Consider the following 27910-nt stretch of genomic DNA (forward strand, 5'->3'; position numbering starts at 1 on the left):
ATGATTGGTATGCACTAGGAATGCTTTTGGCTACAGGTTTTTAAAAAGTAGCTTTTTTTTTTTTTTTTTTTTTTGAGGCAGAGTCTCGTTCTGTTGCCCAGGCTGGAGTGCAATGGTGCAATCTCTGCTCACTGCAACCTCTGCCTCCCAGGTTCAAGAGATTCTCCCACCTCAGCCTCCCGAGTAGCTGGGACTACAGGTGCCTGCCATCATGCCCGGCTAATTTTTGTATTTTTGTAGAGATGGGGTTTCACCATGTTGGCCAGGCTGGTCTTGAACTCCTGACCTCAGGTACCCGCCCACCTCAGCCTCCCAAAGTGCTGAGATTACAGCCGTGAGCCACTGCGCCCGGCCTAAAAAGTATCTTAAATAAAGCAGGGCTGGCTGGCTCGCTCTTTCTTGCTTGCTTGCTTTCTCGCTTTCTTTCTTGGGTTCTTTTCACATAATAACAAGGCTAGGCAGCTCCGAGCATTGGCTCATTTGCTTTACACTGTCATGATCAGTGTCTCTGCCAGTTTCTTGTTATTTTCCTCATGGTTGCAAAATGGCTGCTGTAGCCTAGCCATGACCTCACTGTTTAAGAGAAGAAGGCAGGAAGGGAGGCAGTCCCACTGACACCTAACCCTTTTATCAAGAAACCAAAAGTTTCCCTGGAATCCCCCAGGCAATTTCTGCTCGTGTCTTCTTGCCGCTTGGCCACCTCTAACTAGAGAGGAGGCTGCAAACCATGTTGTTGCTTTGGCATCCTCTATATGGAGGTGAAAAGGGGAGAAAAAGGAGGAAATGAGAGAGAGGTTAGCCTACTAGTAGCAATCTGCCCCACTCTTGCAGCCCCAGTGTTTACCCAAACAAGCCCTTTTTTTTGAAATGGAGTTTTGCTCTTGTTGCCCAGACCAGAGTGCAATGATGTGATCTCGGCTCACTGCACCTCCGCCTCCCAGGTTCAAGTGATTCTCCTGCTGGGATTCCAGGCGCCTGCCACCATGCCCAACTAATGTTTTATATTTTTGTTGGAGACAGAGTTTCACCATGTTGGCCAGCCTGGTCTTGAACTCCTGACGTCAGGTGATCCACCCGCCTCAGCCTCCCAAAGTGCTGTGATTACAGGCATGAGCCACTGTGCCTGGCCAGCACTTTGTTATCAATGGACAAGTAGAAAAAACTCACCTCCTTTGACTGTCCATTCATTTATCCATTCATTCAGTGTCCAGGGCAAGCCAGTCTCTGTACTACTTATTCTACATGCACACTTTCTTATTCTCATGACCATTCTGTCCAATGAGGCATTACTATTTTTATTTTGTGATTAGAAACAATCTTAGGAAGAATCAATACCTTACTTAAGGTTACACAGCTCTGTAAGCAGCAGACCCAAGACTCAATGCCAAAGCCGCCTCCCTCCCAAAGCCACTCACCCTTCACCGTGTGGTGCTACCTCCCTGAGCAAGCACTGCTAATCCTGGGATCAGAGTAGGAAAACTCCTGCATTTGACTTTTCTCTACCAGGAGGTAATGATCGTTAGCCTGCCAGGGTTTAGCTGCTACATTAAACATGTTTTGGCAAAACAGTTTGCCAATAATATTGCAACTGAACAAAATATATTGAATCTGTAATTTGGGGTGATTTTATATTTGGGGCCTAACTAGGTGACATTCATTTTATGAGCAGGGTTATAATTTTTAGCACAGGACCTTCTATGGTAGGCTACTAAATTACCCAGAGGTTAGTCCATACCCATAAACTTTAATAATGTGAATAATTTTTTTCCCGTTTAAGTAGGCAAGGCACTTTGCTAGGAGATTTTGCTTTTACTTTCTTATTCCTGAAAAATCTCAGCATTGTTGCTTCTGAATAAATGAATTAGTGATCATCTGTATTCATGTCCACAGCTTACAGTTACACATTTGTGAACTAAAATATTCAGAGACATTTCATCTCTGCAACATTTTTTTTTAATAATAAGCACGTGTGTGTGTGTGATTATAAAAGTAGTAGATGTGCAATCAAAAGAAATTTTGGAAGAAGATTGAGAAAAATCACTCGTAATTCTTTACCACCCAGAGGCAATAACTATTAACATTGTTGGCATATTTCCTTCCTAATCTTTTTAAATTTTTTTTTGCATAGCTGAGTTCCTACATTATTTGCAGTTTTGTATGCTGCAATTTTTCGTATAATATCAACAACCTCCTTGTTATTACAAGCATCGTTGTGAAGGGCTGCATAATGTGCTTTCATTAAGAATGCAACAATCCTTTACTGGGCTGCTCTTCTCGTGATGGACATTCGGATTATCTCCTGGATGCATGGTGTGTGCCTTGAATTGTTAACATTTTCTAAAGGAAGAATAATCCGAACCACGACGCGTCTGCTAACAGGCCCTCTGCCTGCATCGGGTACCGTGTTAACCACTTATCCCCAGGAAGGCATCAGTCATTATCATTTCCATGATGACTTTGTCCTGGTAGAACAGGATGCTGGCAATTTTTATACTTTAAAAAATGACGAGATTCCTCAGTCTTGCAGGCAGGGGTCCCCTGACACAGGGAAGATGAATGCCAAGAAGACCAAGAAGAAAGAGAGAAAATTGCTCAAATGTTTCCTCCAGCTGCTCCCTCCCACTGTTCGTATCTGGCAGCCACTCTGGCGACCTCAGAGCCCTTTTGCTGCCCAGCTCCAGCGTCCCTTTTCTTCTCATGGCTCAGCAGCCCCTCTGACCACTGCAGCCTCACACAGTTCCTAGAATTCTTCAGGGGGGCAAGAGTAGGTTGCTCAGACCTTGTGTTAACTTCAGTCTTCCAAAATATTGTGGCCAGTAAAAGCATTGTAGCCAGAGAGGTTATTCAAAAGCTCAGCCCTGAGTATGCCCTTGCCTGCTTAAAACCCTCCAGGGGCTGCCGGTTGCTCTTAGAATCCAGATAGGTTCCTGCATGGGAACCACAAGGCTCTGCCTGATCTGGCCTTGCCTGCTGCATCTCCTGTCACTCTGGGCCCCACCTGTAAGGGGTGCTTTTTGGTTCCTCTGTGTCCCTTTCACATTCTGTTCCCTCTTCCTACACACTGTTCCCTCTGCCTGCTCTCCCTTCTCCTTCTTCCCATGAATTGGGGCTGCCTGCTTGTCCTTCAGATCTTTGTTGCCCTACACCTTCAAGTTGTTGCTCAAATGTTACCTTTTCATTGAGATGATCTCTGATTTTTTTTTTTTTTTTTTTTGAGACACAGTCTCACTCTGTCGCCCAGAGTGGAGTGCAATGGCACAATCTCAGCTCACTGCTACCTCCACCTCCCGGGTTCAAGAGATTCTCCTGCCTCAGCCTCCTGAGTAGCTGGGACTACAGGTGTGCACCACCGCACCCAGCTAATTTTTGTATTTGTAGTAGAGACAGGGTTTTACCATGTTAGCCAGGCTGGTCTCAAACTCCTGACCTCAAGTGATCCACCCACCTGGGCCTCCCAGGGTGCTGGGATTACAGGGGTGAGCCACTGCACCCATCTGATGGTCTCTGATTTTAGAGTTGCAGCTCTTCCCCTCCCCACTGCCTTCCTGCTTGGTTTCCCTCCGTAACACTTAGCACCATCTAATATACTACCTGCTTTACATGTAGCTGCACTGATCATCCATCCTTTTCTCTTAAAACATAAGCTCCATGAAGGCAGACACTTCTGTTGTATTCTTTGTGCCTAGAATCTTAGTGTTTGGATTGCCTAGCATTTTGTAAATAATGGTTAAGCAAATGGAAGAATACTAAATCTAAGTCTCTCCTCCTCACTTTTCTTTGTATTCACTTCTATGGACTAGAATTTACTTTGATTCCTTTCAACACAACAGCTAGAAGTTTCCAGACAATGAAAGCCAAAATCCAGGCCAGGTGCAGTGGCTCACACCTATAATCCCAGCCCTTTGGGAGGCCAGGAGCTTGAGACCAGCCTGGCCAACATGGCAAAACCCTGTCTCTACTAAAAATACAAAAATTAGCCAGGCGTGGTGGTGTGTGCCTGTAATCTTAGCTACCCAGGAGGTATGAGAATCACTTGAACCTGGGAGGTGGAGGTTGCAGTGAGCCAAGATCGTGCCATTGCACTCCAGCCTGGGCATCAAAGTGAGACTCCATCTCAAAAAAAAAAAACAAATCCAAAGGTGTTTAACCTTTTCTTCATCTGCTGATGGAGTTTAGTAATACTTGGATATGATCTACACAGTCTACAGCCCACTTCTGAGTTTGGGGCTCCTCTGAAGGCCCAAGCTCCCCTAGATATAAGGACTGCCCCATGCCCTGCTCACCCTGACAAAGTCAGAACAGAATACAGAAGTGCCAGGCACCAAGCTCCGTCAGGCTCCAGGGCCCAGGGGATCTTGCTTCCTAGGTGGGAGGTGACCTGATCCCTTTATCCCTTGGACCAAAGTGACGGCCCATAATGGTCTCCAGGTCTAACCGTCTTCCACCATTAGGGGCAGTTTAAATATAACTTTCTTTCCTTACTGGGGCACTGGGGGATGCAGGCCTCTTTTTAGTCTTGTGCAAAACATATAAACAGCACGTGAGCATAATGTCTGGACAGAGAGAGACTTCCACGGCACATTTGCAAACAAGTCATGTTCTCTTCCCCTGATTTATTTTATTTGTAATAACTAACATTTATATAGGGCTTGGTGTGTTCCAGGCATTGTTCTAAGCTCTTTGCAGAGATGAACTTACTTAATCTTCATAACAATCCTATGAAGCAGGCGGTATAATTATACATATTGTTACACTAAGTGTAATTTATCTTTAGGGTGCCAGGCGCGGTGGTTCGTGCCTGTAATCCCAGCACTTTGGGATGCCAAGGTGGGCGGATGACTTGAGGTCAAGAGTTTGAGGCCAGCCTGGCCAACATGGTGAAACCTCTTCTCTAATAAAAATACAAAAATTAGCGAGGCATGGTGGTGTGTGCCTGTAATCCCATCTACTCAGGAGGCTGAGGCGGGAGGATAAGGCAGGAGAATCGGTTGAACCCAGGAGGCGGAGTTTGCAGTGACCTGAGATCGCACCACTGCACTCTAGCCTGGGCAACAGAGCAAGACTCCATCTAAAAAAAAAAAAATATTTTTGGGGAAGGGGCCATTGGATCTTGGTGCAAAGTGCTTTATTGTCATAGGCTGCTCATCCTATTCTCTTCCCAAGAGAAAGGCAAAAATAATCATCAGTCCGTGGAGTATGTTGGGAGCAGATTTTCAGGTCCATAAAAGGGAGTTGTACCTGACATCGCCTGGTCATCCGTGCACTTGGGACAGTGGCAACACAAGCCTTCCCTAGCTCTCTGCTGCTGGTGACCCTCCAGATAGTACTTTCGGCTGCTTCTCTGCCTGTTGGTGGGGTTCACCACATTTCCCTGGCTTCGACCCAGGATCTGTCTTGAGCCTCCCTGCCTTGCCTGGTCTCTGCAGTCTGGTGATGGGCATGGGAGAGCTGGGGAGCGCTAGGGAAGACAGAATCCCTTTACCGCCTGACCCACGTTCATCTCTGTGTGCCTCAAGGCTTGCAGTTGGATTGTGATTTTTGTGGAGTACAAGTCCTGATTTATGGTCTCCTGTGTTCCTGTGGGGAGACCATGAGAGGACTCATCTCTCTGATGAGTGATGCCATGGGAACCCTGTAGACTCTTAGGGGGGTGGAACCACATCCTGGGGCCAGACATTTAAATACCTTTGGGGAACAGGAAAATTATTTGCTAGTTAAAAATTATTGTGTGGCCAGGTGCAGTGACTCATGCCTGTAATTCCAGCACTTCAGGAGGCCAAGGTGGGCAGATCACTTGAGGCCAGGAGTTTGAGACCAGGCTGGCCAACATGGCGAAGCCCCATTTCTACTAAATATACAAAAATTAGCTGGGCATGGTGGTGCATGCTTATAATCCCAGAAACTTGGGAGGCAGAAGCAGGAGAATTGCTTGAACCCGGGAGGCAGAGGTTGCAGTGACCCAAGATCGTGCCACTGCACTCCAGCCTGGGCGACAGAGCAAGACTCAGTCTCAAAAAAAAAAAAAAAAATCGTGTAATTTGAAAACAGAGACAAAGTATTGTCCTATAATTATTGCCAGCTAGAATCAATTAGTTGTATAATGCTTTCTATACGTTATGGAAATGCTGTTTTATAGGAAGCAAAAACGAGGTTATGATTTAGATTCTTTTTTTTTTTCATTTTGTATTTTGTCTTTATTCACGTTACAAATGCATGCAGATTAACAAGTCAAGTAGTTGTACCCAGCAAGTTATACAAAGCAGCAGTGCACAACTCCTCACTGGCCCATTACTCACTTCTAAAGGCAGCCACCCCCGTGAGTTGAGCTAGTTTTGTGGATATTCACTTCCATTGTTCTAAACAACATGCTTGTGTGGCTATTTCTGGATCTACTTACTGTTATGTATTGAATTTGTGTCCTGGAGAATGAGGATTTAGCTCTGTCCTTCTGTCCATCCCACTCCCACGTTTCATACCCGTGTCTTTCCAGTGTCATTAAATCCTAATTTGTTTGGCTACGTGCAGTGCCTCATACCTGTAATTCCAGCACTTTGGGAGGCCAAGGTGGACTGATCACCTGAGGTCACAAGTTCAAGACCAGCCTGGCCAACATGATGAAACCCTGTCTCTACTAAAAATACAAAAGTTAGCCGAGTATGGTGGCGGGCGCCTGTAATCCTAGCTACTCAGGAGACTGAGGCATGAGAATCTCTTGAATCTGGGAGGCGGAGGTTGCAGTGAGCCAAGATTGTGCCACTGCATTCCAGCCTGGGCGACAGTACAAGACTCTGTCTCAAAGAAAAAAAAAATCCTAATTTGGGTTATATCAGCATTTAGTATTTATAATATCTTGCCTGTACATAGATTATTTTAAACATCATTCACAACAGAGCCACATTGTAGGCGTGGTTATTTTTCCTGCATGCTTTATTTGTTGTGGTTTTAAAATTGTTTTAAGTTTTTGAAGAGTACTAATTCATCCTCAAACTCTTCTTCCAAAAGTCTGAGGTTACCAATTTCCTGTCAATAAATTTAAAATAATAACCAATCTCAGCTTTTTGGCGAAATTTCTCCTGGGGCTATTTCCTGATTGCTTGCTTTGTAGGCCTGCTAACTGCTGTGATCTTAGGATTTCTGTGACCAGTCTAGGAACCATTTGTGCTTCTCTGTCATGTTGGATCTACCTTTGCCTCCTTTTAGATGGATCCCTTTCTCTAGTAGCTTCTGGAGAAGAAATTGCACCTAAAAATGTCTTCATTCCACCATCACATTAAAGTGATAGTTTGACAGTTTGGCTGGGTATAGAATGATAGGTGAGGAGTTGATTTTTCTCTCAGAATTTTGAAGGCTTTGTCTCCTTGCCTTTGTTCTTTCAGTATGGATTTTAAGAAGTTCAATTTTATTCTGATTCTTGATCTTTTATATGAAACCAGAAACACATAGGATCTTCTCTTTGCATCCAGGGTTCTACAGTAATACTGTGATATACTTTGGTGTGAGTCTGTTTAAACTCATGCCCTTTTGTTCTGTGAAGTCCTTTTGAATTATTTCATCCTCTCTCTCTCTCTGTCTCCCTCTCTGTGTGTGTGTGTGTGTGTGTGTGTGTGTGTGTGTTGTATGTGGGCAGGGGAGCTCCTCTATACTCTGGTACTCATAGTCTACAAATATTGGACCTCTTGTTCTGGTCCTCAAATATTATTTCCTTTTTTTTTTTCACTTCCTTGCTCACTCTACTTTTTGAGATGATTCCTCACCTTATCTTCTACGCCTTCTACTGAGCTTTTCATTTTTCCTACCATAGTTTTAATTTTCAAGAGCTTTTTTTTCATTACTCCTTTTCAAAATAGCACCCTGTAATTGGTTGATTAATGCAGTATCTTCTTTCTCTGAGAATGCTAATAATTTTTTTTTCTTTAGACAGAGTTTCACGCTTGTCATCCAGGCTGGAGTGCCATCTCGGCTCACTGAAACCTCTGCCCCCCAGGTGATTCTACTGCCTCAGCCTCCTGAGTAGCTGGGATTACAGGCATGTGCCACTACGCCTGGCTACTTTTTGTATTTTTAGTAGAGACCGGATTTCGCTCTGTTGGCCAGGCTGGTCTCCAACTCCTGACCTCGGGTGATCCACCTGCCTTGGCCTCCCAAAGTGCTAGGATTACAAGCATGAGCCACCACGTCCAGCCTGCTAATGGTTTTTTTTTCCTCCTCCCCATATAGCCTCTGTTTCTTACCATTGGGGTTGTTTTGTTCTTTTTTTTCATATTAGACACATTCCTCATACATCTAATGGTCCTTGGCTGCCTGCTTCCATTTAAAAGTGCAATTAAAAAAAAAAAATGAAAGAGTACAGCACAGAAAAGCTGATAAATGCGGGGGAGGGAGGCCTTCTTGCCCACAGCCTTCACCATCGCGTGGTGAAGGCTCCCCATTTCCGTATTATCGGTGGCTTTTGGTTGTTTCTTTTTGGCTCTTGGATTCCCCAGAGACCACTCCTGTTGGAGGGCTCTGCCTGGCTGCTTTCGCTCTAAGTGTTCTAGGAGCCAAATGGAAGGAAAAGACTCCATCCTGAAATCCAGGGTGAAACCTTTCATCTTTATCCCCTTGTTTTCACTGGGGTACCCATGCCCCAGCAGTCTCTGCTGGCTCTCAGAACTTCTTTGTTTACTCTTTTTTTTTTTAATTAAAAAAATTTTTTTTCTAAAGTGGTGAAACCCCGTCTCTGCTAAAAATACAAAAAATCAGCCGGGCATGGTGGTGGGCGCATGTGGTCCCAGCTACTCGGGAGGCTGAGGCAGGGGAATGGCATGAACCCGGGGGGCGGAGCTTGCAGTGAGCCGAGATCGTGCCACTGCACTCCAGCCTGGGAGACAGAGCAAGACTCCGCTTCAAAAAAAAAAAAAAAAAATTTTTTTTTTTTTTTTTTTTTTTTTTTAAGAGACAGGGTCTCCATATGTTGCCCAGGCTGGCCTCGAACTCCTGGGCTCACGTGATCCACCTTGGGCTTCCAAAGTGCTGGGACCTTTGTTTACTCTTTATAAAGACTAAAAGTCCCATCTTCTGCCAAGGTGAGAAGGACAGTGGTCCAGCTTCATGCAGTTTCAAGCCATCTTTCTGTTTTAGCTCTCTTTTTATTCCTATACCCAAGGATAGCTAAAAATTGAGGTTTCTCAGAAACTAAAATGCAGGTAATCTGAAGTGAAGAGCTGGAGCACGTGAACTCATCCTTTCCCCACCACTCGAGTTGAGATGTGGAACATTTGCCAGACTCTGGAAGGCTCCCTTGTGCACCTTCTCTGTCAGTAAACTTTCTGTCACCAGGACTAGTTGGTTTTGCTTGTTCTTGAGCTTCATAAAAATGAAATCATGCAGTATTGACTCTTGTGTCTTCTGGCTTCTTTCTTTGTATGTGATGTCTGAGATTCATCTATGTTATTACATGTAGCAGCAATTGGTTCTTTGTTATAGCCATGTGGTATACCATCTAATGAATAGATCACAAATTATTTACCCACCCCACTACTGATGGATATCTAGGTTATTTCTACTTGGGGGCTATTGTGAATAAAGCTGCCAAGAGCATTCTGGTTCCTATCTTTTAATAGACCAACACCCTCATTTCTTTGGGTATATTCCAAGGAGTGGAATTACTGGGTCATCGGGAAGATGTGGGTTTGTCTTTGGCAAATACTGCCTGAGAGTTTTCCAAAGCCAGTTGATTCTTGAATTTTCTCGCTGCCAGCTGAATATTTAACTTAAACTAAGTCAGCTGCAGCTTGGCACAGTGGCTTACACCTGTAATCTGAACACTTGGGGAGGCCAAGGTGGGAGGATTGCTTGAGGCTCATAGTTCAAGACTAGCCAGGGCAACATAGGAAGACCCTTTCTCTACAAAAAAATTTGAAAAAAAATTAGCTGGCCGTGGTGGCTCACACATGTAATCCCAGCAACTCGGGAGGCTAAAGCAGGAGGATTGCTTCAGGCCAAGAGTTTGAAACCAGCCTGGGCAACATAGCAAGGCCCCATCTCTACACAAAATTTAAAAATCAACCAGGCGTAGTGGTATGTGTCTGTAGTCCCAGAACCTTGGGAGGCTGAGCTGGGAGGATAACTTGAGCCCAGGAGGTTGAGGTTACAGTGAGCTGTGGCCACGCCGTTGTACTCCAGCCTCGGCAACAGAGTGAGACGCCCATCTCAAAAGAAGCAATAATAACTCAGCTAAGCCCATTGCTGCTTGTCCATGTACTTTCCAGTTTCCAAATTCTGTGGCTGTTCTCTCCTCTCCTGTTTGTCCTTGAGAGTTTCCTGCCTTTACAGTGGGATTTGTGGAAGGAACAAAGCTGAATGTGTTTTCAATCTACTATATTTAACTGGAAACCTTTATTATGACTTTAAGATGGCTTTTTAGCTCTCTCAGTCTCCCCAAACAGAATACCCTTGTGTTTCCTCTGAGTCATTTCTGCTCAGTGGCTTTATAAAAACAAAATTTTAATGCCTCCGCCTCTCACCAGTACTCCAGACGTCGTTTTCTGCAGTCTGCATTGCCAACAAGATGACAACACGATTCTGATTCCACATCTTTATTAGATAGAACGATTAATAAACAGTCCAAACTGAAGGTACAGTCTGTGGGATGCTTTCTCTTAAATGTTTTTTTCTTGAGTTTGCAAAAATCTTCGTATACAATTATATGGACATTTAAGCTGATCACGTCCTTGAAGTCCAGGCAAATAAAAGCATCTTAACCTTAAACCTTGTAATGTCCCCGAATTAACCTTGTAATATTAATAATATCCCTGGGTCCCAGGTATTCCCCTGGCCCTTGGAGCCATCTTCACTATTTTGGTTAGGGTATGCCAGGGCTAGGAGGCACAGCTGAACTTCTAGAGACCTGAATTAGATGTCAGATCAGGTTTTCCCGAAGAACTAATGATACACACTGTACCCTCCACACCTCCCACCCCAGGGCTTCCTCCAGCGCAGAGATGGCGACAGGCAGATCAGAAATTGCAAGGAGGTCTCACAGACAGCCATGTTTCCAGTGATGGTGACCTCACCAGCAGAGAAGAACAAGTACACTCAGTGCCAAGATGCTCCTAAGCTCACAGACTCTGGGGGTCCCATTCACTTACTGTCCAGGTCCCGCCCCAGTGAGCTCACCCTTTGTCCTCTGCTTCAATTCTTTGCACACTTTTTGAAGAGACAGGATCTCCATATGTTGCCCAAGCTGGTCTCGAACTCCTGGGCCTTGCCTCTCACCTCACAGAACCCTCTTGCCTCACAGAACTGGCCAGGCCTCACTGCTCCTCCCTGGTTATAGCTCACTTCATTTGATGTCGTTTTACTCATTAAAATAGTATTAGCACAAGGAGAGGCCCCAGCCACCTGGTCAGCCAGGAATGTAGCATCTTGTTGTAGAGTAACAGGCTAGGAAAGTTGCAATCATGCAAGTAAAGTGCTCAGTGCCTGCCATGTGGTAAGAGTTCCAGGAGTGATTGCTAGTATATTCATGATTTATTCTATAGAGTGACTTTCTGGGCAGCTCAGGAAATGTTTTGCTTCACTTGGTCACACCCAAATTGTAATTGGCTCCTCTCACTCTTTCTCAGGGGATCTCAAGATTATAACCAACCTGTAATCCTTTCTTCATCTCTTTTGCTTTTTTATGTATCAGGGATATGTTATCCTAAATCGACGAATTCAGTATATTTTATTTCTATTAATGTAACAAATAATATTTCTCAGTATAGATAATCACATAATTATACCTCTACGGACCCTCTAATCAAATGCATTTAATATGCTTATTACTATACGTAATACATTTCTCCCCTCTCTTACACTGAATTCCCTTATGATCGTTGCTATTACACCTGTGGGTATAAGTAGTGGTTAGGTTTTTGTACTTGCTGATAAGAGCAATTTTGAAAAGCGGAAAAAGACACAAAATCCAGCAATAATAACAGAAATCGCAAATATTTTGCTGGGAAAGTAAACCGTGCAGCAAGGGAAGGAAGCGTGATTGTAAATGAAGTTGAATTAGTATATTCATCTGCATTGTGGATTAATTCAGTTTGTGTGACTTAGCCTGAGGTCTCACCATCAGTTATAACGTGGTCTCTATGACAAACCATAGTTGCATTCTAGGCAGCCAGTTTATGAACAAATTTTTACATACTATACATTTGTAAGGTGAAGATGACTGTAGGAGAATAATAATATAATTCTGGTGTCTTTGCTTTTTAATACTACTGGCTGCTGCAAGGGGGGATAATTTACGAACTGCATGTTAATAAGTCCGTGTTGTAATGTTCTTTAGTGCAGGGTTATGATGGATTCAGAAATTGTATAGCCTTGTCATTATTTGAGGAATAAACATTACTCCATCAGATTAAAATGTTTGAATTCAGATGGCTTTGGGTCACGCATGGTGTGTTCAGGCCAAAGTGTGAGGATCACTCGAGCTCAAGAGTTCAAGACCAACCTGAGCAACATAGACCCCATCTCTTCAAAACTTTTAACAATTAGCCAGATGTGGTGGTGTACGCCTGTGGTCTCAGCTACTTGAGAGGCTGAGGTGGGAGGGTGGCTTGATCACAGGAGTCCGAGCCTGCAGTGAACCATGGTCATGCCACTGTGCTCCAGCCTGGGCAGCAGAGCAAGACTGTGTCTCAACAAACAAAGAAACAAAAGGCTTTGATATCCAAACTCTCCCCTACAGTTCTAGGGACCTCCTTGATAACCTCTGGGTAGATTTGATCATTGAGTGTTACTGTTTTCCCTGTTGCCACCAGCCAGAATGCCTGTCTGGATAATTAAACTGGAGACATTCCAACAGTGTCTAAAACCCCTCTATACTGGACACACATTTGGTTATACTCTACTGAACTGAATGTGGCCAACGCAGGGCTCCAGTTGTATATGGTCTAAAGCCTGCGAGAGTTATTTTCTCTTCATCATCACTTAGTCAACAGTTCCTTGACAGGTGCTGTGAGGATGGTCCTTAGAAACGAGGGGCAGCGTCCTTCCCCTGACAGCTCTGGCATAAGCCTCGTGCACATTCTGAACTTCACAGGCAGGGAGACCATCCCATTCACCACCATCTCCCCGGCACCTAGCCCTGTACACATAATACCATTTTTTTTCTCTATTCTTTGAAGATAGATACGAGTTCACTATTGCTGCTTTATTTTTATTTTATTTATTTATTTATTTTGAGACAGGGTCTTGCTCTGTCACCCAAGCTGGAGTACAGTGGTGCCAACACAGCTAACTGCAGCCTCAACATCCTGGGTTCAAGCCATCCTCCCACCTCAGCCTCCCAAGTAGCTGGAACCACAGGCATGCGCCACTGCACCTGGCTAATTTTTAAACTTTTTGTAGGCCCAGTGCAGTGGCTCACACCTGTAATCCTAGCACTTTGAGAGGCCGTGGCATGCAGATCACTTGAGGTCAGGAGTTTAAGACCAGCCTGCCCAACAGGGTGAAACCCCGTCTCTACTAAAAATTCAAAAATTAGCTGGGTGTGGTGGTACGTGCCTGTAGTCTCAGCTACTTGGGAAGCTGAGGTAGGAGAATCGCTTGAACCCAGGAGGTAGAGATTGTAGTGAGCTGAGATCACCCCACTGCACTCCAGCCTGGGCAACAGAGTGAGACCCTGTATTTAAAAAAAAAAAAAAGGCTGGGCGCAGTGGCTCACACCTGTAATCCCAGCACTTTGGGAGGCTGAGGCGGGCAGATCACCAGGTCAGGAGTTCAAGACCAGCTTGGCCAACATAGTGAAACCCCATCTCTACTAAAAATACAAAAATTAGCTGGGCATGCTGACGTGCACCTGTAATCCCAGCTACTCGGGAGGCTGAGGCAGGAGGATCATTTGAACACAGGAGGTAGAGGTTGTGGTGAGCCAAGATCATGCCATTGCACTCCAGCTTGGGTGACAGAGTGAGACTTCATCTCTCTATGTTGCCCAGGCTGGTCTTGAACTCCTGGGCTCAAGCCATCCTCCTGCCTCAGCCTCCCCAGCCTCAGTGCTGGGATTATAGGCATGAGCCACTGTAGCTGACCTATTGCTGCTTTATACCTAGAGAAATTAAGACAGCACACAGCTAGGTAAGAGGTGGTGTAAAAGTGACAGAGTTATTGTCAAGATGAAATATGTGTGAAATACTCGGCCTTGGTGCCCTGGCAGATGGAAGCACTCGCTAAAGATATCTAAGACGTGTTTTCATTCATCGTGGCGCACAAGAGTACAGCTAGTGGTCACTGAGAGAGATTTGAACACGAGGTCTCCACACTTCCCCCCGTCTCCACCTGTGATCCTGTTGACAAATCAGTTCCCAGGCTGACCTTCTGTGGCTGTCCTGGACCCCCTGCAGCTGAACCCTGAGTCCTCATTCCTCCCTTCCATCTCCCCCTATGACTGCACTAAGCCTCAGTTTTCTTATCTGTAAATGGTTGTGGTGGAATAAAGGGATTGATGCTGCATGAATCCAAAGTAGTGTGAAAAAAATAAAAGCCTATCTTGTAAGTGATCTCCACGTACAAGTTCCTTCAAAGTAAACACTTGTCAAGAATCATGTTGGCCGGGCACAGTGGCTTGTGCCTGTAATCTCAACACTTTGGGATTACAGTTAGGCAGATCACTTGAGGTCAGGAGTTCGAGACCAGCCTGGCCAACATGGCAAAACCCCATCTCTATAAAAATACAAAAATTAGCCAGGTGTGGTGGCACATGCCTGTAATCCCAGCTACTTGGGAGGCTGAGGCATGAGAATCACTTGAACCTGGGAGGCAGATGCTGCAGTGAGCTGAGATCGCACCAGACTGCACTCCAGCCTGGGTGACAGAGTAAGACTGTCTCAAACAAAACAAAAAGAATCATGTCATCCAGGTGCAGTAGCTCATGCCTGTAATCCCAGCACTTTGGGAGGCGAGGCAGGTGGATCACGAGGTCAGGAGATCGAGACCATCCTGGCTAACACCAAAAATACAAAAAATTAGCCGGGCGTGGTGGCAGGCGCCTGTAGTCCCAGCTACTCGGGAGGCTGAGGCAGGAGAATGGCGTGAACCCGGGAGGCTGAGCTTGCAGTGAGCTGAGATCGTGCCACTGCACTCCAGCCTGGGTGACAGAGTGAGACTCCGTCTCAAAAAAAAAAAAAGAAAAAAGAAAAAGAATCATGTCATTTCAGAGCTGGTAATGAGTAGATGCAAAACGCTTTCCATTCTCTTGCAAAATGGCATGGACACTTCAGCTGGTAACAGAAATACACCGTTCTGTTGCAGAATTAGTCTTGAAATGTTCAAGCCTTGAAATGGGCAAGGCTTTCCAAAAGGATCTATTGCATAAGGTACCACAGGCCATCCACTGCACCAGGGAAGGGATGATGTAAGGTGTCAGTGTGATAAAGGATCTGAAGATGAGATGAGTGTGGGAAGCTGCGAGCGGTTTGTGATTGGAAGAGTCCAGGCTGGTGACAGCTAAAAGAGCCACTGCTGGCAGCTGTGCGAGAATGGATTGCACGGGCCACTCGTGGTAAGTGATAGGCTGGTCAGGAGGTTATTGTCTGCCCGGCAGTGAGCTGTAGCCCGGGGAGAAGCAGCATGGTCTTGCCAGTTCTGCAAGGCAAGAGGGATGGGTAAAGTGTGTGAGGAATTGAAGCAGAGAACAGAGAGTGAGCTCTCTGAGGTAGGGCCTGGGTAGTAAGTCAATGGGACCCCCGGAGTCTGTGAGTTTGGTGACGTCTTAGCACTGAACATGCCTCTTCTTGTCTGCCATCCGGGCCGCCACCACTGTGAACACAGGAGGTGTCTGTGACCCCTTCCTTGTCATTCCTGACCTGGAGGAAGCCCCAAAGGGAACCTGGGGGACAGAGTGGGGGATGGTTCACATACATCACAGGTTATTTGGGGAAATATTCTCTGATTTAGGCAAAGGAAACCATGCACCATGAGGGGCTTGAGAGACATTTGGGACGTGTGATCCCCAAGCCATAGTGGTGGCTGGGTATGAGGGCGGCGGGAAGGGAGTGGTCAGGGATCAGATCTCTGAGTCAGGCAACTGGGTGGATGGCAGCCTTTCCCTGTGTGGTGAAGGCAGTGGCATGGGCAGAAACCAGTGGGGAGAAGTGAGGCATGCTACAAACCCACGTCCTATCCCATGGCAGCTGGCAGAATTTTCCAGAGAACATTCCTTCTCCCAGAGCATCAGGAGGCTTCAGGTAAGAGAAGCACAGCTGCTCCAACCACACCTCACTGTCCTCCCTCCCTGGGAGTGAATTCCTTTTCTGTAAGAGTGGAAGGACCACAGGATTGGGGATGTACACAGCAGAAATTTGCTTTCTCACAGTCCTAGAAGCTGGAATCCTGAGACCAAAGTGTTGGCAGATCGATTCCTTCTGAGGCCTCTCTCCTTGGCTTGCAGACGGCCGACTTCTCCCTGTATCCTCACATGGTCTTCCTCTCTGCAGCCGTGTTCTCATTAATCCCCTTGTCATATAACCACTCCAGTCAGACTGAACTAAGGCTCACCCTAACGACTTCACTTTAACTTACTTACCTTCTTGGAGACCCCGTGTCCAAATGCAGTCATATGATTAGGTACAAGGGTCAGGACTTCAAATAGGAATTTGCAGGGACACAGTTCATCCAGAACAGGCATATCCGCCCATTGCAGCTTCACAGATTGCAGTAAGCCAGAAGTCACACCTGTAATTGCCTAAGGCTCACCCACTGCTCTGTTAGGGGAAGAGGCTATAGAAGACAGGAATGACACCCTGTGTGCGTGTGTATGTGTGCACTATATGTGTGCATTGTGTACATGCGTGTGCATGTGCAGTGTGTGTGCACACATAGGGAAGTTAGATGGGAGCCGGGTGGAAATATTGCCGACCCCCCTGTTCTCATCAGAAAGCCTGGACTGATGAGGAAGGATTCTGAGAGAGCCCCGCTGATAACCCACTCCTGAAATTGGGGTGAGGAGAGTCGAGAAGTGGGTATACCAATGTCTTCCTGTTAATTACTGCCCTCAGCTGATTTCACATCAGACCAACCCACACACATCTATTGAGCATCTTTATTGTGCAGTGAAAATACGCTGGAGCCTACATCTTACTGCACCACCCAGCCTCGGGGTCCGTGGGAAAGCCAGTGGCTAGAATCCCAGGAAGAAAGAAATCACTGAAAGCCGGGGCAGGGTAAGGAAACTATGCTGGTGGGAAAGGATTTTTTTTTTTTTTTCTTGGGACGGGGCTTCATTCTGTCACCCAGGTTGGAGTCCAGTGGGTGGACATCCAGTGGGTGGACATTCAGTCCAATGACAGCTCACTGCAGACTTGACCTCCCCAGGCTCAGGTGAGCCTTCTGCCTCATGCTGGGACTACAGGTGCACACCACCACGCCTAACTAATTTTTGTATTTTTGTAGAGACAGGGTCTTGCCATGTTGCCCAGGCTGGTCTAGAACTCTGGGGCTCTGGCGATCCGCTTTCCTTGGCCTCCCAAAGTGCTGGGATTACAGGCGTGAGCCACCGCGCCCAGCTGGGAAAGGATTTGACAAAGTATGGCAGCAGTCTTTCCAGCGGGAAATTCTTCCTCGTTGCAAACTGTCATTCATCTGGCTGCCCTGCAGCCTGCCTCAGCTGGAGAAATCATTTGGTTTGCAAGTAACTGCTCGGCATCTACTTACTCGAGGGCCATATTGATTCTGTTGTTCTTTTGGCTGCTGCTTATATTGAACCAGGAAGTCCACTCGCTGCCACCCCAATGAGTAAAAGGCTCCATTAGTGGCCTGTTACATCACCTGACTGTTCCTCCACTTACTAAGGTTGTCCTGTTATTTAATTTAAAATTTTCCAGCAGCGGCTGAGTGTATCATCATCGGTTCTCCTTTGAGTTGCCGTGCCTACAGGGAATAGGGATTAGAGAGGTCTTATTTTCTTTAACTACGTAGCATCTTTTCTTGTCTGTTTGCCTCAGAGAACATTGGTTTGCTTGTTCTTGCTGGAAAAAAAAAAAACATTCGTACTAAGACAGTAAATGGATTCATAACACAGTTGAAGTCTATTCACAGAATCTGTTATTTAGACAACCTCCATAGCGGAGAGAAAATATTTTGAAGGTCTCAGAGGTGGTTGGTTTTTAAAAATTATTTGCTAGTAGAATCTTGCCATCTCTGCATATTGCTGGCTGGGATGATCTGGTTGTTATTTATTTTATTTATTTATTTTGCTTTTTTTTTTTTTTTTTTAAGATGGAATCTTGCTCTGTCACCCAGGCTAGGGTGCAGTGGTGTGATCTTGGCTCACTGCAACCTCCGTATCCCAGGTTCAAGTGGGTTCTCCTGCCACAGCCTCCCGAATAGCTGGAACTACAGGTGCCCACCACCATGCCCGGCTAATTTTTGTATTTTTAGTAGGGATGAGGTTTCACCATGTTGGTCAGGCTGGTCTGGAACTCCTGACCTCAGGTGATCCGCCTGCCTCAGCCTCCCAAAGTGCTGGCATTACAGGCGTAAGCCGTCGTACCCAGCCCCGGCCTGCTTTTTTTGTATTTTTTCTCTACTCCTAGTTCCTGCAAGCAGAGAGGTGGTCTGGTTGAATGGGAATGTCAACACTCGGGTTTGCCATTTGTTTCTCGTTCTGTCTGTTTTATAACCGGGTTATATTCCTCGGTACTTTGCAGCAGTTTCCTTCTTCTTTTACCCCCAGAGGGAAACACAAAATGTGTATCATCGTGATGTCTTGGGCTTGGCAGGTAGGCACTAAGTTTCCGTGATATCTGCCTGTCTTTCTGATTGAGATGGACTTTCAGTGAAGCATAGTGGTCGTTTTCCCTTCAGAAGATAGAACCTTAATGTGAAAAAAATACTCGTGGTAACGTGGACACCTATGTTCTTGGAAATGAGGTCACTCCACCTGGGTTCCCCGTAAACGATAAATTGTAGTATATTAAAATCCCAAGAAAAGCTCTGTGGCCAAGAGCTCATCCTATCCATCTAGGGCTTTACCAGTGGCTTCTGAAAGATGATGGCAACATGCCGTTCATAGCCAGCCTAGGGACATTCCAAATATTGTTTACTTTTAGTCCCCCATGCCAAAACAGTTTAACTGAGGGATAAATGAATTGGGCATGGGATTTTTATCCTAATAACATATAATTTTGTTTATTTGTGTTGAGCTGTAAACTAAGCTTTGCACAGAATTTGTATAAAATAAAACACTCTGGGCTGGGCCCGGTGGCTCACGCCTGTAATCCCAGCACTTTGGCAGGCCAAGACGGGCAGATCACCTGAGGTCAACCAGCCTGGCCAACATGGTGAAACGCTGTCTCCACTAAAAACACAAAAATTAGCCAAGTGTGGTGGTGCACACCTGTAGTACCAGATACTTGGGAGGCTGAATCAGGAGAATCGCTTGAATCCAGGAGGCAGAGGTTTCAGTGAGCCAAGATTGCGCCAGTGCACTCCAGCCTGGGCGATAGAGCGAGACTCAGTCTCAAAATAAATAATAAATAAAATAATAAAACAGTTTGTTAATATCAAAGGTAAAGGTACAGAAAACAAGAAGTTTCCTTCACTGAAGCACAAATCCTTTGGTGTGCGGGATTTGAACACCTCTTTAGGAAAAGCTTGCTAGTAACTGAAGCCAAGTCACAAACAGGTGCTTGGTTTCAGGTACAGCTACAAGGAACACAGAAGAGAAGCTGACACTTCTGTATTTTTAGGGCAAAGGCCTCCTTCCCCAAGGCTGAAAAAGGCCTGGTCCCATACTGCTCTGATTGAGTTATCTAGGGTGCCATCTCCTGGGGAGAAAACCATTGCCACACACTCAACAAACCAAGAGCGTGTCTCTCTCGGGAAGACAGGATTGATGTGAAGGCATCTGTGCTCTCCTATCTAGGCCTGTCCAGAACTATATGAAGTCATCCAGTTTTGTTCAGTTTTAATAATGGCCTGATAAAAACAGATAGGGGTGTGTGTGTGTGTGTGTGTGTGTGTGTGTGTGCACATAGTGTAATGGACGTATAATTAACGTACACACATTTATATAGGTGTTTAATTTTTTTTCTTTTTTTTTTTCTGAGACGGAGTTTCACTCTTGTCGCCCAGGCTGGAGTACAGTGGCGTGATCTCAGCTCACTGCAACCTCTGCCTCCTGGGTTCAAGCAATTCTCCTGCCTCAGCCTCCAGAGTAGCTGAGACTTACAGGAGTGTGCCAGCACGCCCGGCTAATTTTTGTATTTTTAGTAGAGACAAGCTTTTGCCATGTTAACCAGGCTGGTCTCGAACTGCTGACCTCAGGTGATCTACATGCCTTGGCCTCCCAAAGTGCTGGGATTACAGGTGTGAGTGACCGTGCCCGGCCTAAAGGTGTTTAATTTTTAAGGTCATTTGTGCGTACGGAGGGAAAAATCAAATCCTATGTATAGGTAAGGTATATAAGGACATGGTAAGTCAATCTTTCCGTCTTCGCTCCTGGAGACCACGACCAGTTTCTTGCGTATCTTTCCAAGAGACATTTCTAAGCATATTTGCATAATCCCCTCATGTCAAGGGGGTGGGGCTAGGTGAACATAATTGAATCATGGGAGCGGTTTCCTCCATACTGTTCTTTTTTTTGTTGTTTTTTTTTTTGAGACAGAGTCTCGCTCTTTCGCCCAGGCTGGAGTGCAGTGGCGCTGTCTCGGCTCACTGCAAGCTCTGCCTTCCGGGTTCACGCCATTCTTCTGCCTCAGCCTCCCGAGTAGCTGGGACTACAGGCGCCCACCACTGCGCCTGGGTAATTTTTTGGATTTTTAGTAGAGACAGGGTTTCACCGTGTTAGCCAGGATGGTCTCGATCTCCTGACCTCGTGATCTGCCCACCTCGGCCTCCCAGTCCATACTGTTCTTATGGTAGTAAATAAGTCTCAGGAGATCTGATGGTTTTATAAGGGGTTTTTCCCTTTTCTCTTGGTTCTCATTCTGTCTTGCCTGCCGCCATGTAAGACATGCCTTTCACCTTCTGCCATGATTATGAGGCCTCCCCAGCCACATGAAACTATTAGCCCATTACACTTTTTTGCTTAAGAATCTTGTTCTGTCACCCAGGCTAGAGTGCAGTGGAAGGGTCTCAGCTCACTGCAACCTACACCTCCTGGGTTCAAATGATTCTCCTGCCTCAGCCTACCAAATAGCTGGTATTATTGGTGCACGCCACCACGCCCAGCTATTTTTTGTATTTTTAGTAGAGACAGGGTTTCACCATATTGGCCAGGCTGATCTTGAACTCCTGACCTCAAGTGATCTTCCCGCCTCAGCCTCCCAAGGTGTTGGGATTACAGGCATGAGCCACCGCTCCCAGCTGAATGTGCATTTTCAAATTTGAATAAAAGAAACCATTTACATCCCAGCAAGCCATATAAGAGAATCCCTGTATCCCTATGCTCTCACCAACAAATCGTATTATCAACACCTTGTTTTTTCTTTTTTTTTTTTTTGAGACAGAGTCTTGCTCTGTCGCCCAGGCTGGAATGCAGTAGCACAATCTCGGCTCACTGCAACCTTGGCCTCCCAGGTTCAAGTGATCCTCTAGCCTCAGCCTCTCAAGTAGCTGGGACTACAGGCACCTGCCACCAGGCCCGGCTAGTTTTTTTATTTTTAGTAGAGACAAGGTTTCACCATGTTGGCCAAGCTGGTCTCGAACTCCTGACCTCAAATGATCCGCCCACCTTGTCCTGCCAAAGTGCTAGGATTACAGACATGAGCCACTGCGCCTGGCCAATCTACAGTTTTTGATTGTTGCCAGTCTGATAGATATCACATCAAGAAACACGTGGCCAAGCTGACTCACTGCTTAAGGGATTGGACCTGAAGTCATAATCTTGTATCTCAACATTGAAATTCATGGAGCTAAGTGTAGCTCTCTCCTCTTCCCCTGATAGAGTTCTTGCTGTACCTTCTCGTGGTGCTGACCAGGAGGCAGTGTAGTCTTTCTCATTCTTAGTTGTAAACACCAGCTCTGGAGTCAGGCTGGGTTAACCCAGATGGGACTTGAGTTTAGGAAGGGTAAATTTGATAAGAAAAATATAGGAACAAGTCGGGTGCAGTGGCTCACGCCTGTAATCCCAGCACTTTGAGAGGCGGAGGTGGGCAGATGACTTGAGGTCAGGAGTTCGAGACTAGCCTGGCCAACATGGTAAAACCCCGCCTCTACTAAAAGTACAAAAATTAGCTGGGCATGGTGGCAGGCTCCTGTAATCCCAGCTACTTGGGAGGCTGAGGCAAGAGAATCACTTGAACCCAGGAGGTGGAGGTCGTAGTGAGCCAGGATTTGTGCCTCTGTACTCCTGCCTGTGCAACAGAGCAAGACTCTGTCTCAAAAATAATAATTATTATTATATGTGTGTGTGTCTGTCTGTCTCTATGTAAACACAAGTATTGCGTGGAATATAGTTACACTAAAAAATGATCCCAGCCGGGCACGGTGGCTCACGCCTGTAATCCTAGCACTTTGGGAGGCCGAGGCGGGCGGATCACGAGGTCAGGAGATTGAGACCATCCTGGCTAACGTGGTGAAACCCTGTCTGTACTAAAAATACGAAAAAATTAGCCGGGCGCAGTGGCGGGCGCCTGTAGTCCCAGCTACTCGGGAGACTGAGGCAAGAGAATGGCGCGAACCTGGGAGGCGGAGCTTGCAGTGAGCCGAGATGGCGTCACTGCACTCCAGCCTGGGCGACAAAGTGAGACTCTGCCTCAAAGTAAAAAAAATCCCAATAGGATTCTTACAGATTCAGATGAGATGATCTGTGTAGAGTATTTAGCCTGGTACATAGTTGGTGCTTCAGAAACCCAAGTTCTTTTTATTACTCTGATTTGTTTACTCTTTACTGCCCCACTTTCCAAAAGGCACCCTGGTCTTTTTTTTAACCTCTCCACCCTCACCCTACTATTCCCTTTGGTTAGGAAAGCCCCCTTCCCCGCCTTCTTTCCCCCTCTTCAGCAGGCCCTAGTTCCACCTAAGCCCTGTGATGTTTGGTGGGAATGTTGCTTCCTCTGGGAAATCTCTGGGGCACCTCCCAACTGGCTTGGTTACCCCCACCCTGAGCTTCCACGGCACCCAGTGCTTCCGTGACGTAACTTCATAACTCATGCAACACCACAAGGTCATTGCCTGTTCCCATGTCTGGGCCCCTCCCTAGAACTTGGGCCACTGAGAACAAAGACACTGTCTCACTCATGCTGGTCTGGCTGTTACCTAGCACACAGTGGGTAGCAGGGGTGCATTGAATAAATGCCTAACTGAAGACAAATAATTTTTATGCTTCTAGCCCTGTAATGACTAAGACTGCTTAGATTCTGCCTCTGGCTTTGAAAGAGCAGTATCTATATATGGAGTTTAACTGTAAAACTCTTAATTGACTTTTCATTAGATTGCGTATTTAAAATCCCAAATGGGACTAAAGTTTTAGGGGCAGAGCCACAAACACCTGAGTTCAGACTGTAGAATGGAATCTTAAAGTAAAAAAAGGCAGTCATTCTAAATAAGACTTGTTCATGGATCTGACACCCCAGAATCTCTAAACAGAAATGAATTGTGCTCTTTCCTTCCAGCGAAGGGACTTGGCAGTAGTGAATGTGCATGTAATTGTCCTGGAACTTCTTCGTCCCTGGATATCACATTGTCCATCATTAGCCTTGAGCAATGCCTCATGTGTACCAAGTGCCCAGAAGCAATTTGTTAAACTGAATATTCTATGATTAAGTATGTACATACCTTATAGCAGCACCAGCGTTAGCGCTAAAGAAGGTAAATACTGGAGAGGTGATCACTTTGGAGGAAAAATAATTTATGGAAGACCTTGGCCAGAAGTAACATGTCCAGTGACATTCACAATTACGTATTTTTCTCTTTCATGGCTTTTCATTTAAGCAGAATAAAGCTTACACATATGTAGATGGTTGTCTTCTTTTCTGTGCCCGGTATCACAGTTCTCTTCAGTCCATATTACTTCTTGGCTAAAAACCATAAAATCACTACCTTGCCAACCCTTCTCCCTCTACTCTGTTCCCTTCTAAACCAGGGGTGTCCGGTCTTTTGGCTTCCCTGGGCCACTTTAGAAGAAAAATTGTCTTGGGCCACACATAAAATACATTCAGAGCCATCCTGGGCTGCATACGGGCTGCGGGTTGGACAAGCTTGCTTAAAACCATCCCATTGGGGCTGGGAGCAGTGGCTCACACCTATAATCCCAGCACTTTTGGACAGTGAAGCTGGAGGATCACCTGAGTTCGGGGGTTCGAGACCAGCCTGACCAACATGGAGAAACCCCGTCTCTACCAAAAGTAGAAAATTATCTGGAAGATAGCTTAGCTTTTTTTGTTTGTTTGAGATGGAGTCTCGCTCTGTTGCCCAGGCTGGAGTGCAGTGGCATGATCTTAGCTCACTGCAACCTCCACCTCCCCTGTTCAAGCGATTCTCCTGCCTCAGCTTCCCAAGTAGCTGGGATTACAGATGTGTGCCACCATGCCTGGCTAATTTTTGTACTTTTAGTAGAGATGGGGTTTCAACATGTTGGCCAGGCTGGTCTCAAACTCCTGACCTCAAGTGATCTGCCCACCTCAGCCTCCCAAAGTGCTGGGATTACAGACGTGAGCCTCCACACCCAGCCTAGAAGCTATAAGCTGTTTAAGTGTTGGACCTTGATCTTATTTGTCCTTGATTACACAGTTACCACAAGCTGATCCTAAATTTTATATGAAAATTATGTGGGCCCAGAATAGCAAAAACAACCTTGAAAAGGAAGAATAAAGTTGGAAGACTCACAGTTTCTGATTTCAAACTTACTAGAAGCCCGCAGTCATCAAAACACTATGGTACTGGCATGAAGATAAACATAGAGATTAATGGATTAGAATTGAGAATCCAGAAATCCTCACATTTAGGGTCAATGGATTTTTGACAAGGGTGCCAAGACTATTCAATGGGGAAAGGGTAGTCTTTTCAACAAATGGTTCAGGGACATCTGGATATCCACATGCAAAGAGTGAATTTGGACCCCTACCTCACACCATATTAAAAAAAATGAACTCAAAATGGATCAAAGCCCAAAGAAGACCTAAAACTAGAAAACTGTTAGAAGAAAGCATAGGCAGAAATCTTTGTGATCTTCTATTGGAAAGTGATTTCTTAGATATAACGCTAAAAGCACAGGTGACAAAACAGAAAATAGATAAATTAGACTTCATAAAACTTTTGAATACTTTTGTACCTCAAAGGACATTATCAAAAAAGTGAAAAGACAGCCCACTAAATGGGAGGGAATACTTGCAAATCCTGTATCTGATAAAGATCTAGTATTCATAATATGTAAAGAATTCTTACAACTAAATATTAATAATTAAAAGACAAATAACCCAATTGAGAAATGGGCAAGGTATCTGAATAGACATTTCTCCAAAGAAGATATAAAAATTGCCAGTAAGCACAACAACAGATGTTTAGCATCATTAGTCATTATGTAAATACAAATGGAAACCACAATGAAATTTTACCTGACACCTACTAAGATGGCTACAATTAAAAGGGTGAAAAATAACAAGTGTTGAGGATATGGGAACACTGGGACCCTCATACTACATTGCTGGTAGGAATGTAGGATGGTGCTTTGGAAGACAGTCTGCTAGTTTCTTAAACAAGTAAACACATAACAGTTACCACATAACTCAGAGTTTCACTCCTAGGTATACACTCAAGAGAGATGAAAGATATCCACATATCTTTTCACATGTGAAAAACTTGCACATGGATTTTCATAGCAGCATAATTCATAATAGCCAGAAAGTAGAAACGACCCAAATGTCCATCAGAAGATGAATGGATAAACAAAATATGATGATATATTCGTACAGTAGAATAGTATTCAGCAATTAAAGAATGAAGCACTAACATAGGCTACAAAATAGATGAACCTTGAAAACATCATGCAAAGTGAAAGATCAGTAACAAAAGCCTACATTTTATATGATTCTATTTCTATGAAATGCCTGGAGTGGAGAAATCTATAGTAGAGACGGGGTTTCGCCATGTTGTCCAGGCTAGTCTCGAACTTCTGACCTCAGGTGATCCACGCGCCTCGGCCTCCCTAAGTGCTGGGATTACAGGCATGAGCCACCACGCCCAGCCTAATTTTCTTTTTTGTGAAGACAGGGTCTCACTGTAGTGCCCAGGTTTGTCTCAGAATTCGTGGGCTCAAGTGATCCCTCCCACCTCAGCCTCCCCAAGTGTTGGTATTACAGGTGTGAGCCGCTGTACCCAGTCCACTAATATTTAATCTCAGGATTGACTTCACACCATCACTCAGCAACATAGGGCAGGGGGCCATGTAGTCATGGAATTTCTAAGGTGTCCTGGGGAATGATGGGCAGAGGCCTCCATCGGACTCGTTGGTTTGCTTTTAGCATGTGACTGTATTTTGCAGTTTCCATGTGCTACGTCAAGTGGATTTCCAGATTACTCTTTTTTTAAATTTTATGTTAGTAAGTACTTAAGTTAGTTATTTCAAGTGAATAAGCCCCTGGCTTTCTCAGGACATGACCCTCACTCTTCCAGGGAAGCCGTGGCGGACGGAGCAGACGGAGGACCTGAAGCGAGTGCTCAGGACGGTGGACAGGGCGATCCCACTGGTCCTCGTCAGCGGCAACCACGACATCGGCAACGCCCCCACGGCCGAGACCGTCGAGGAGTTCTGCCGGACTTGGGGAGATGACTACTTCAGCTTCTGGGTCGGGGGCGTCCTGTTCCTGGTCCTCAACTCCCAGTTCTATGAGAACGCCTCCAAGTGCCCCAGCCTGAAGCAGGCGCAGGACCAGTGGCTGGACGAGCAGCTGAGCATCGCAAGGCAGCGGCACTGCCAGCACGCCATTGTCTTCCAGCACATCCCGCTCTTCCTGGAGAGCATCGACGAGGACGACGACGACTACTTCAACCTCAGCAAGTCTGCTCGGAAGAAGTTGGCAGACAAGTTCATACACGCAGGTAGAGGCCCCAGGCCACGGGTTTCAGGGAGGAAGGGCAAGTCTAGAGGGGGCATTTCCAGATCCTTTTCCCATCTCTCTGCAATGTGGCAAAAAGGGAGAGAGGACTAGGCAAGGAATTCTGATCCCAGTTCTTGGACTTGCAGACTGCATGGCTGGCTACCTAATCCTCCTGCGCTTCAGTTTCCTCGTCTGTAAAACAGGGATAGTAATAGTAGCCTTCTTGCAGGATGGTGTCAAGGATTAAATGAGAAAGGCCTCCAAGACATGGAGAACAGCCCCTAGCCTCAGTACTCAGTGCACCATAGCTGCTCACAGTTGAAGATCGGGGTTCTGGAAGTGGCAGGAGGGGTTTACTGGGGGAAGGAGACTGGGTGGTGCAGATGGGTGTGAATGTGGCTTACATGTGTCTTGGGAGAAGGCAAGATGCCAGGGCCATCTGCTTTCACTTCTCTGGGAAGCAGGCACTTTGCTCAAGGGTAGACGATCTTTAAGAGCCAAGCTGCCCTCCAGTATTTGTCAGTTGTGACCCAGGAAATCCTGAGATTTGGCTTTAGTGGACAGTTCCTGGGGCCTGATCAGTTTTCCTCTGGCAAGGTGGATTAAGTTCTCCTCCAGAATCAGGAAAGAGTAACAGATTTAGTCCCATCTTTTGCTGCCAGTCATACATGTGACAGACACGTGCACACACAGAATGAAGACACTCCATTTCTGGAGGTCACACCTCAATTTCTGACGGCGCTCTAAGGCACTAGCCCACCCACCTCCTTTATGTTTCTGGTAGCACCTGCCATGGGCCTTTCAGGAGAAACAGTCTGTTCTCGGTCGATTCCTTGGGTTACCAATGACTTGGCAAATTCCAGTTTTGACAACTGTTGTGTCTTTTCTCTTTGTCCTCATTC

General features: G+C 45.8%; 1 protein-coding gene across 4 annotated transcripts in view; it reads left to right on the forward strand.

Annotated features, from left to right (window-relative positions):
* Positions 1–27910, forward strand: part of CPPED1 (calcineurin like phosphoesterase domain containing 1) — a 125196-nt gene that overhangs the window by 63248 nt on the left and 34038 nt on the right. For 3 of the 4 annotated variants that reach the window (XM_055253316.2, XM_055253320.2, XM_055253318.2), the window contains exon 3: positions 26584–27009. The exons of the other annotated variant lie outside the window; for it this stretch is intronic. In XM_055253316.2, the coding sequence (XP_055109291.1) occupies positions 26584–27009 (426 nt within the window). The remainder of the gene's footprint in view (positions 1–26583; positions 27010–27910) is intronic. 4 annotated transcript variants of the gene reach the window in all.

The sequence above is a fragment of the Symphalangus syndactylus genome, chromosome 18 (genome assembly GCF_028878055.3).
Source record: "Symphalangus syndactylus isolate Jambi chromosome 18, NHGRI_mSymSyn1-v2.1_pri, whole genome shotgun sequence".
Lineage (NCBI taxonomy): Eukaryota > Metazoa > Chordata > Mammalia > Primates > Hylobatidae > Symphalangus > Symphalangus syndactylus.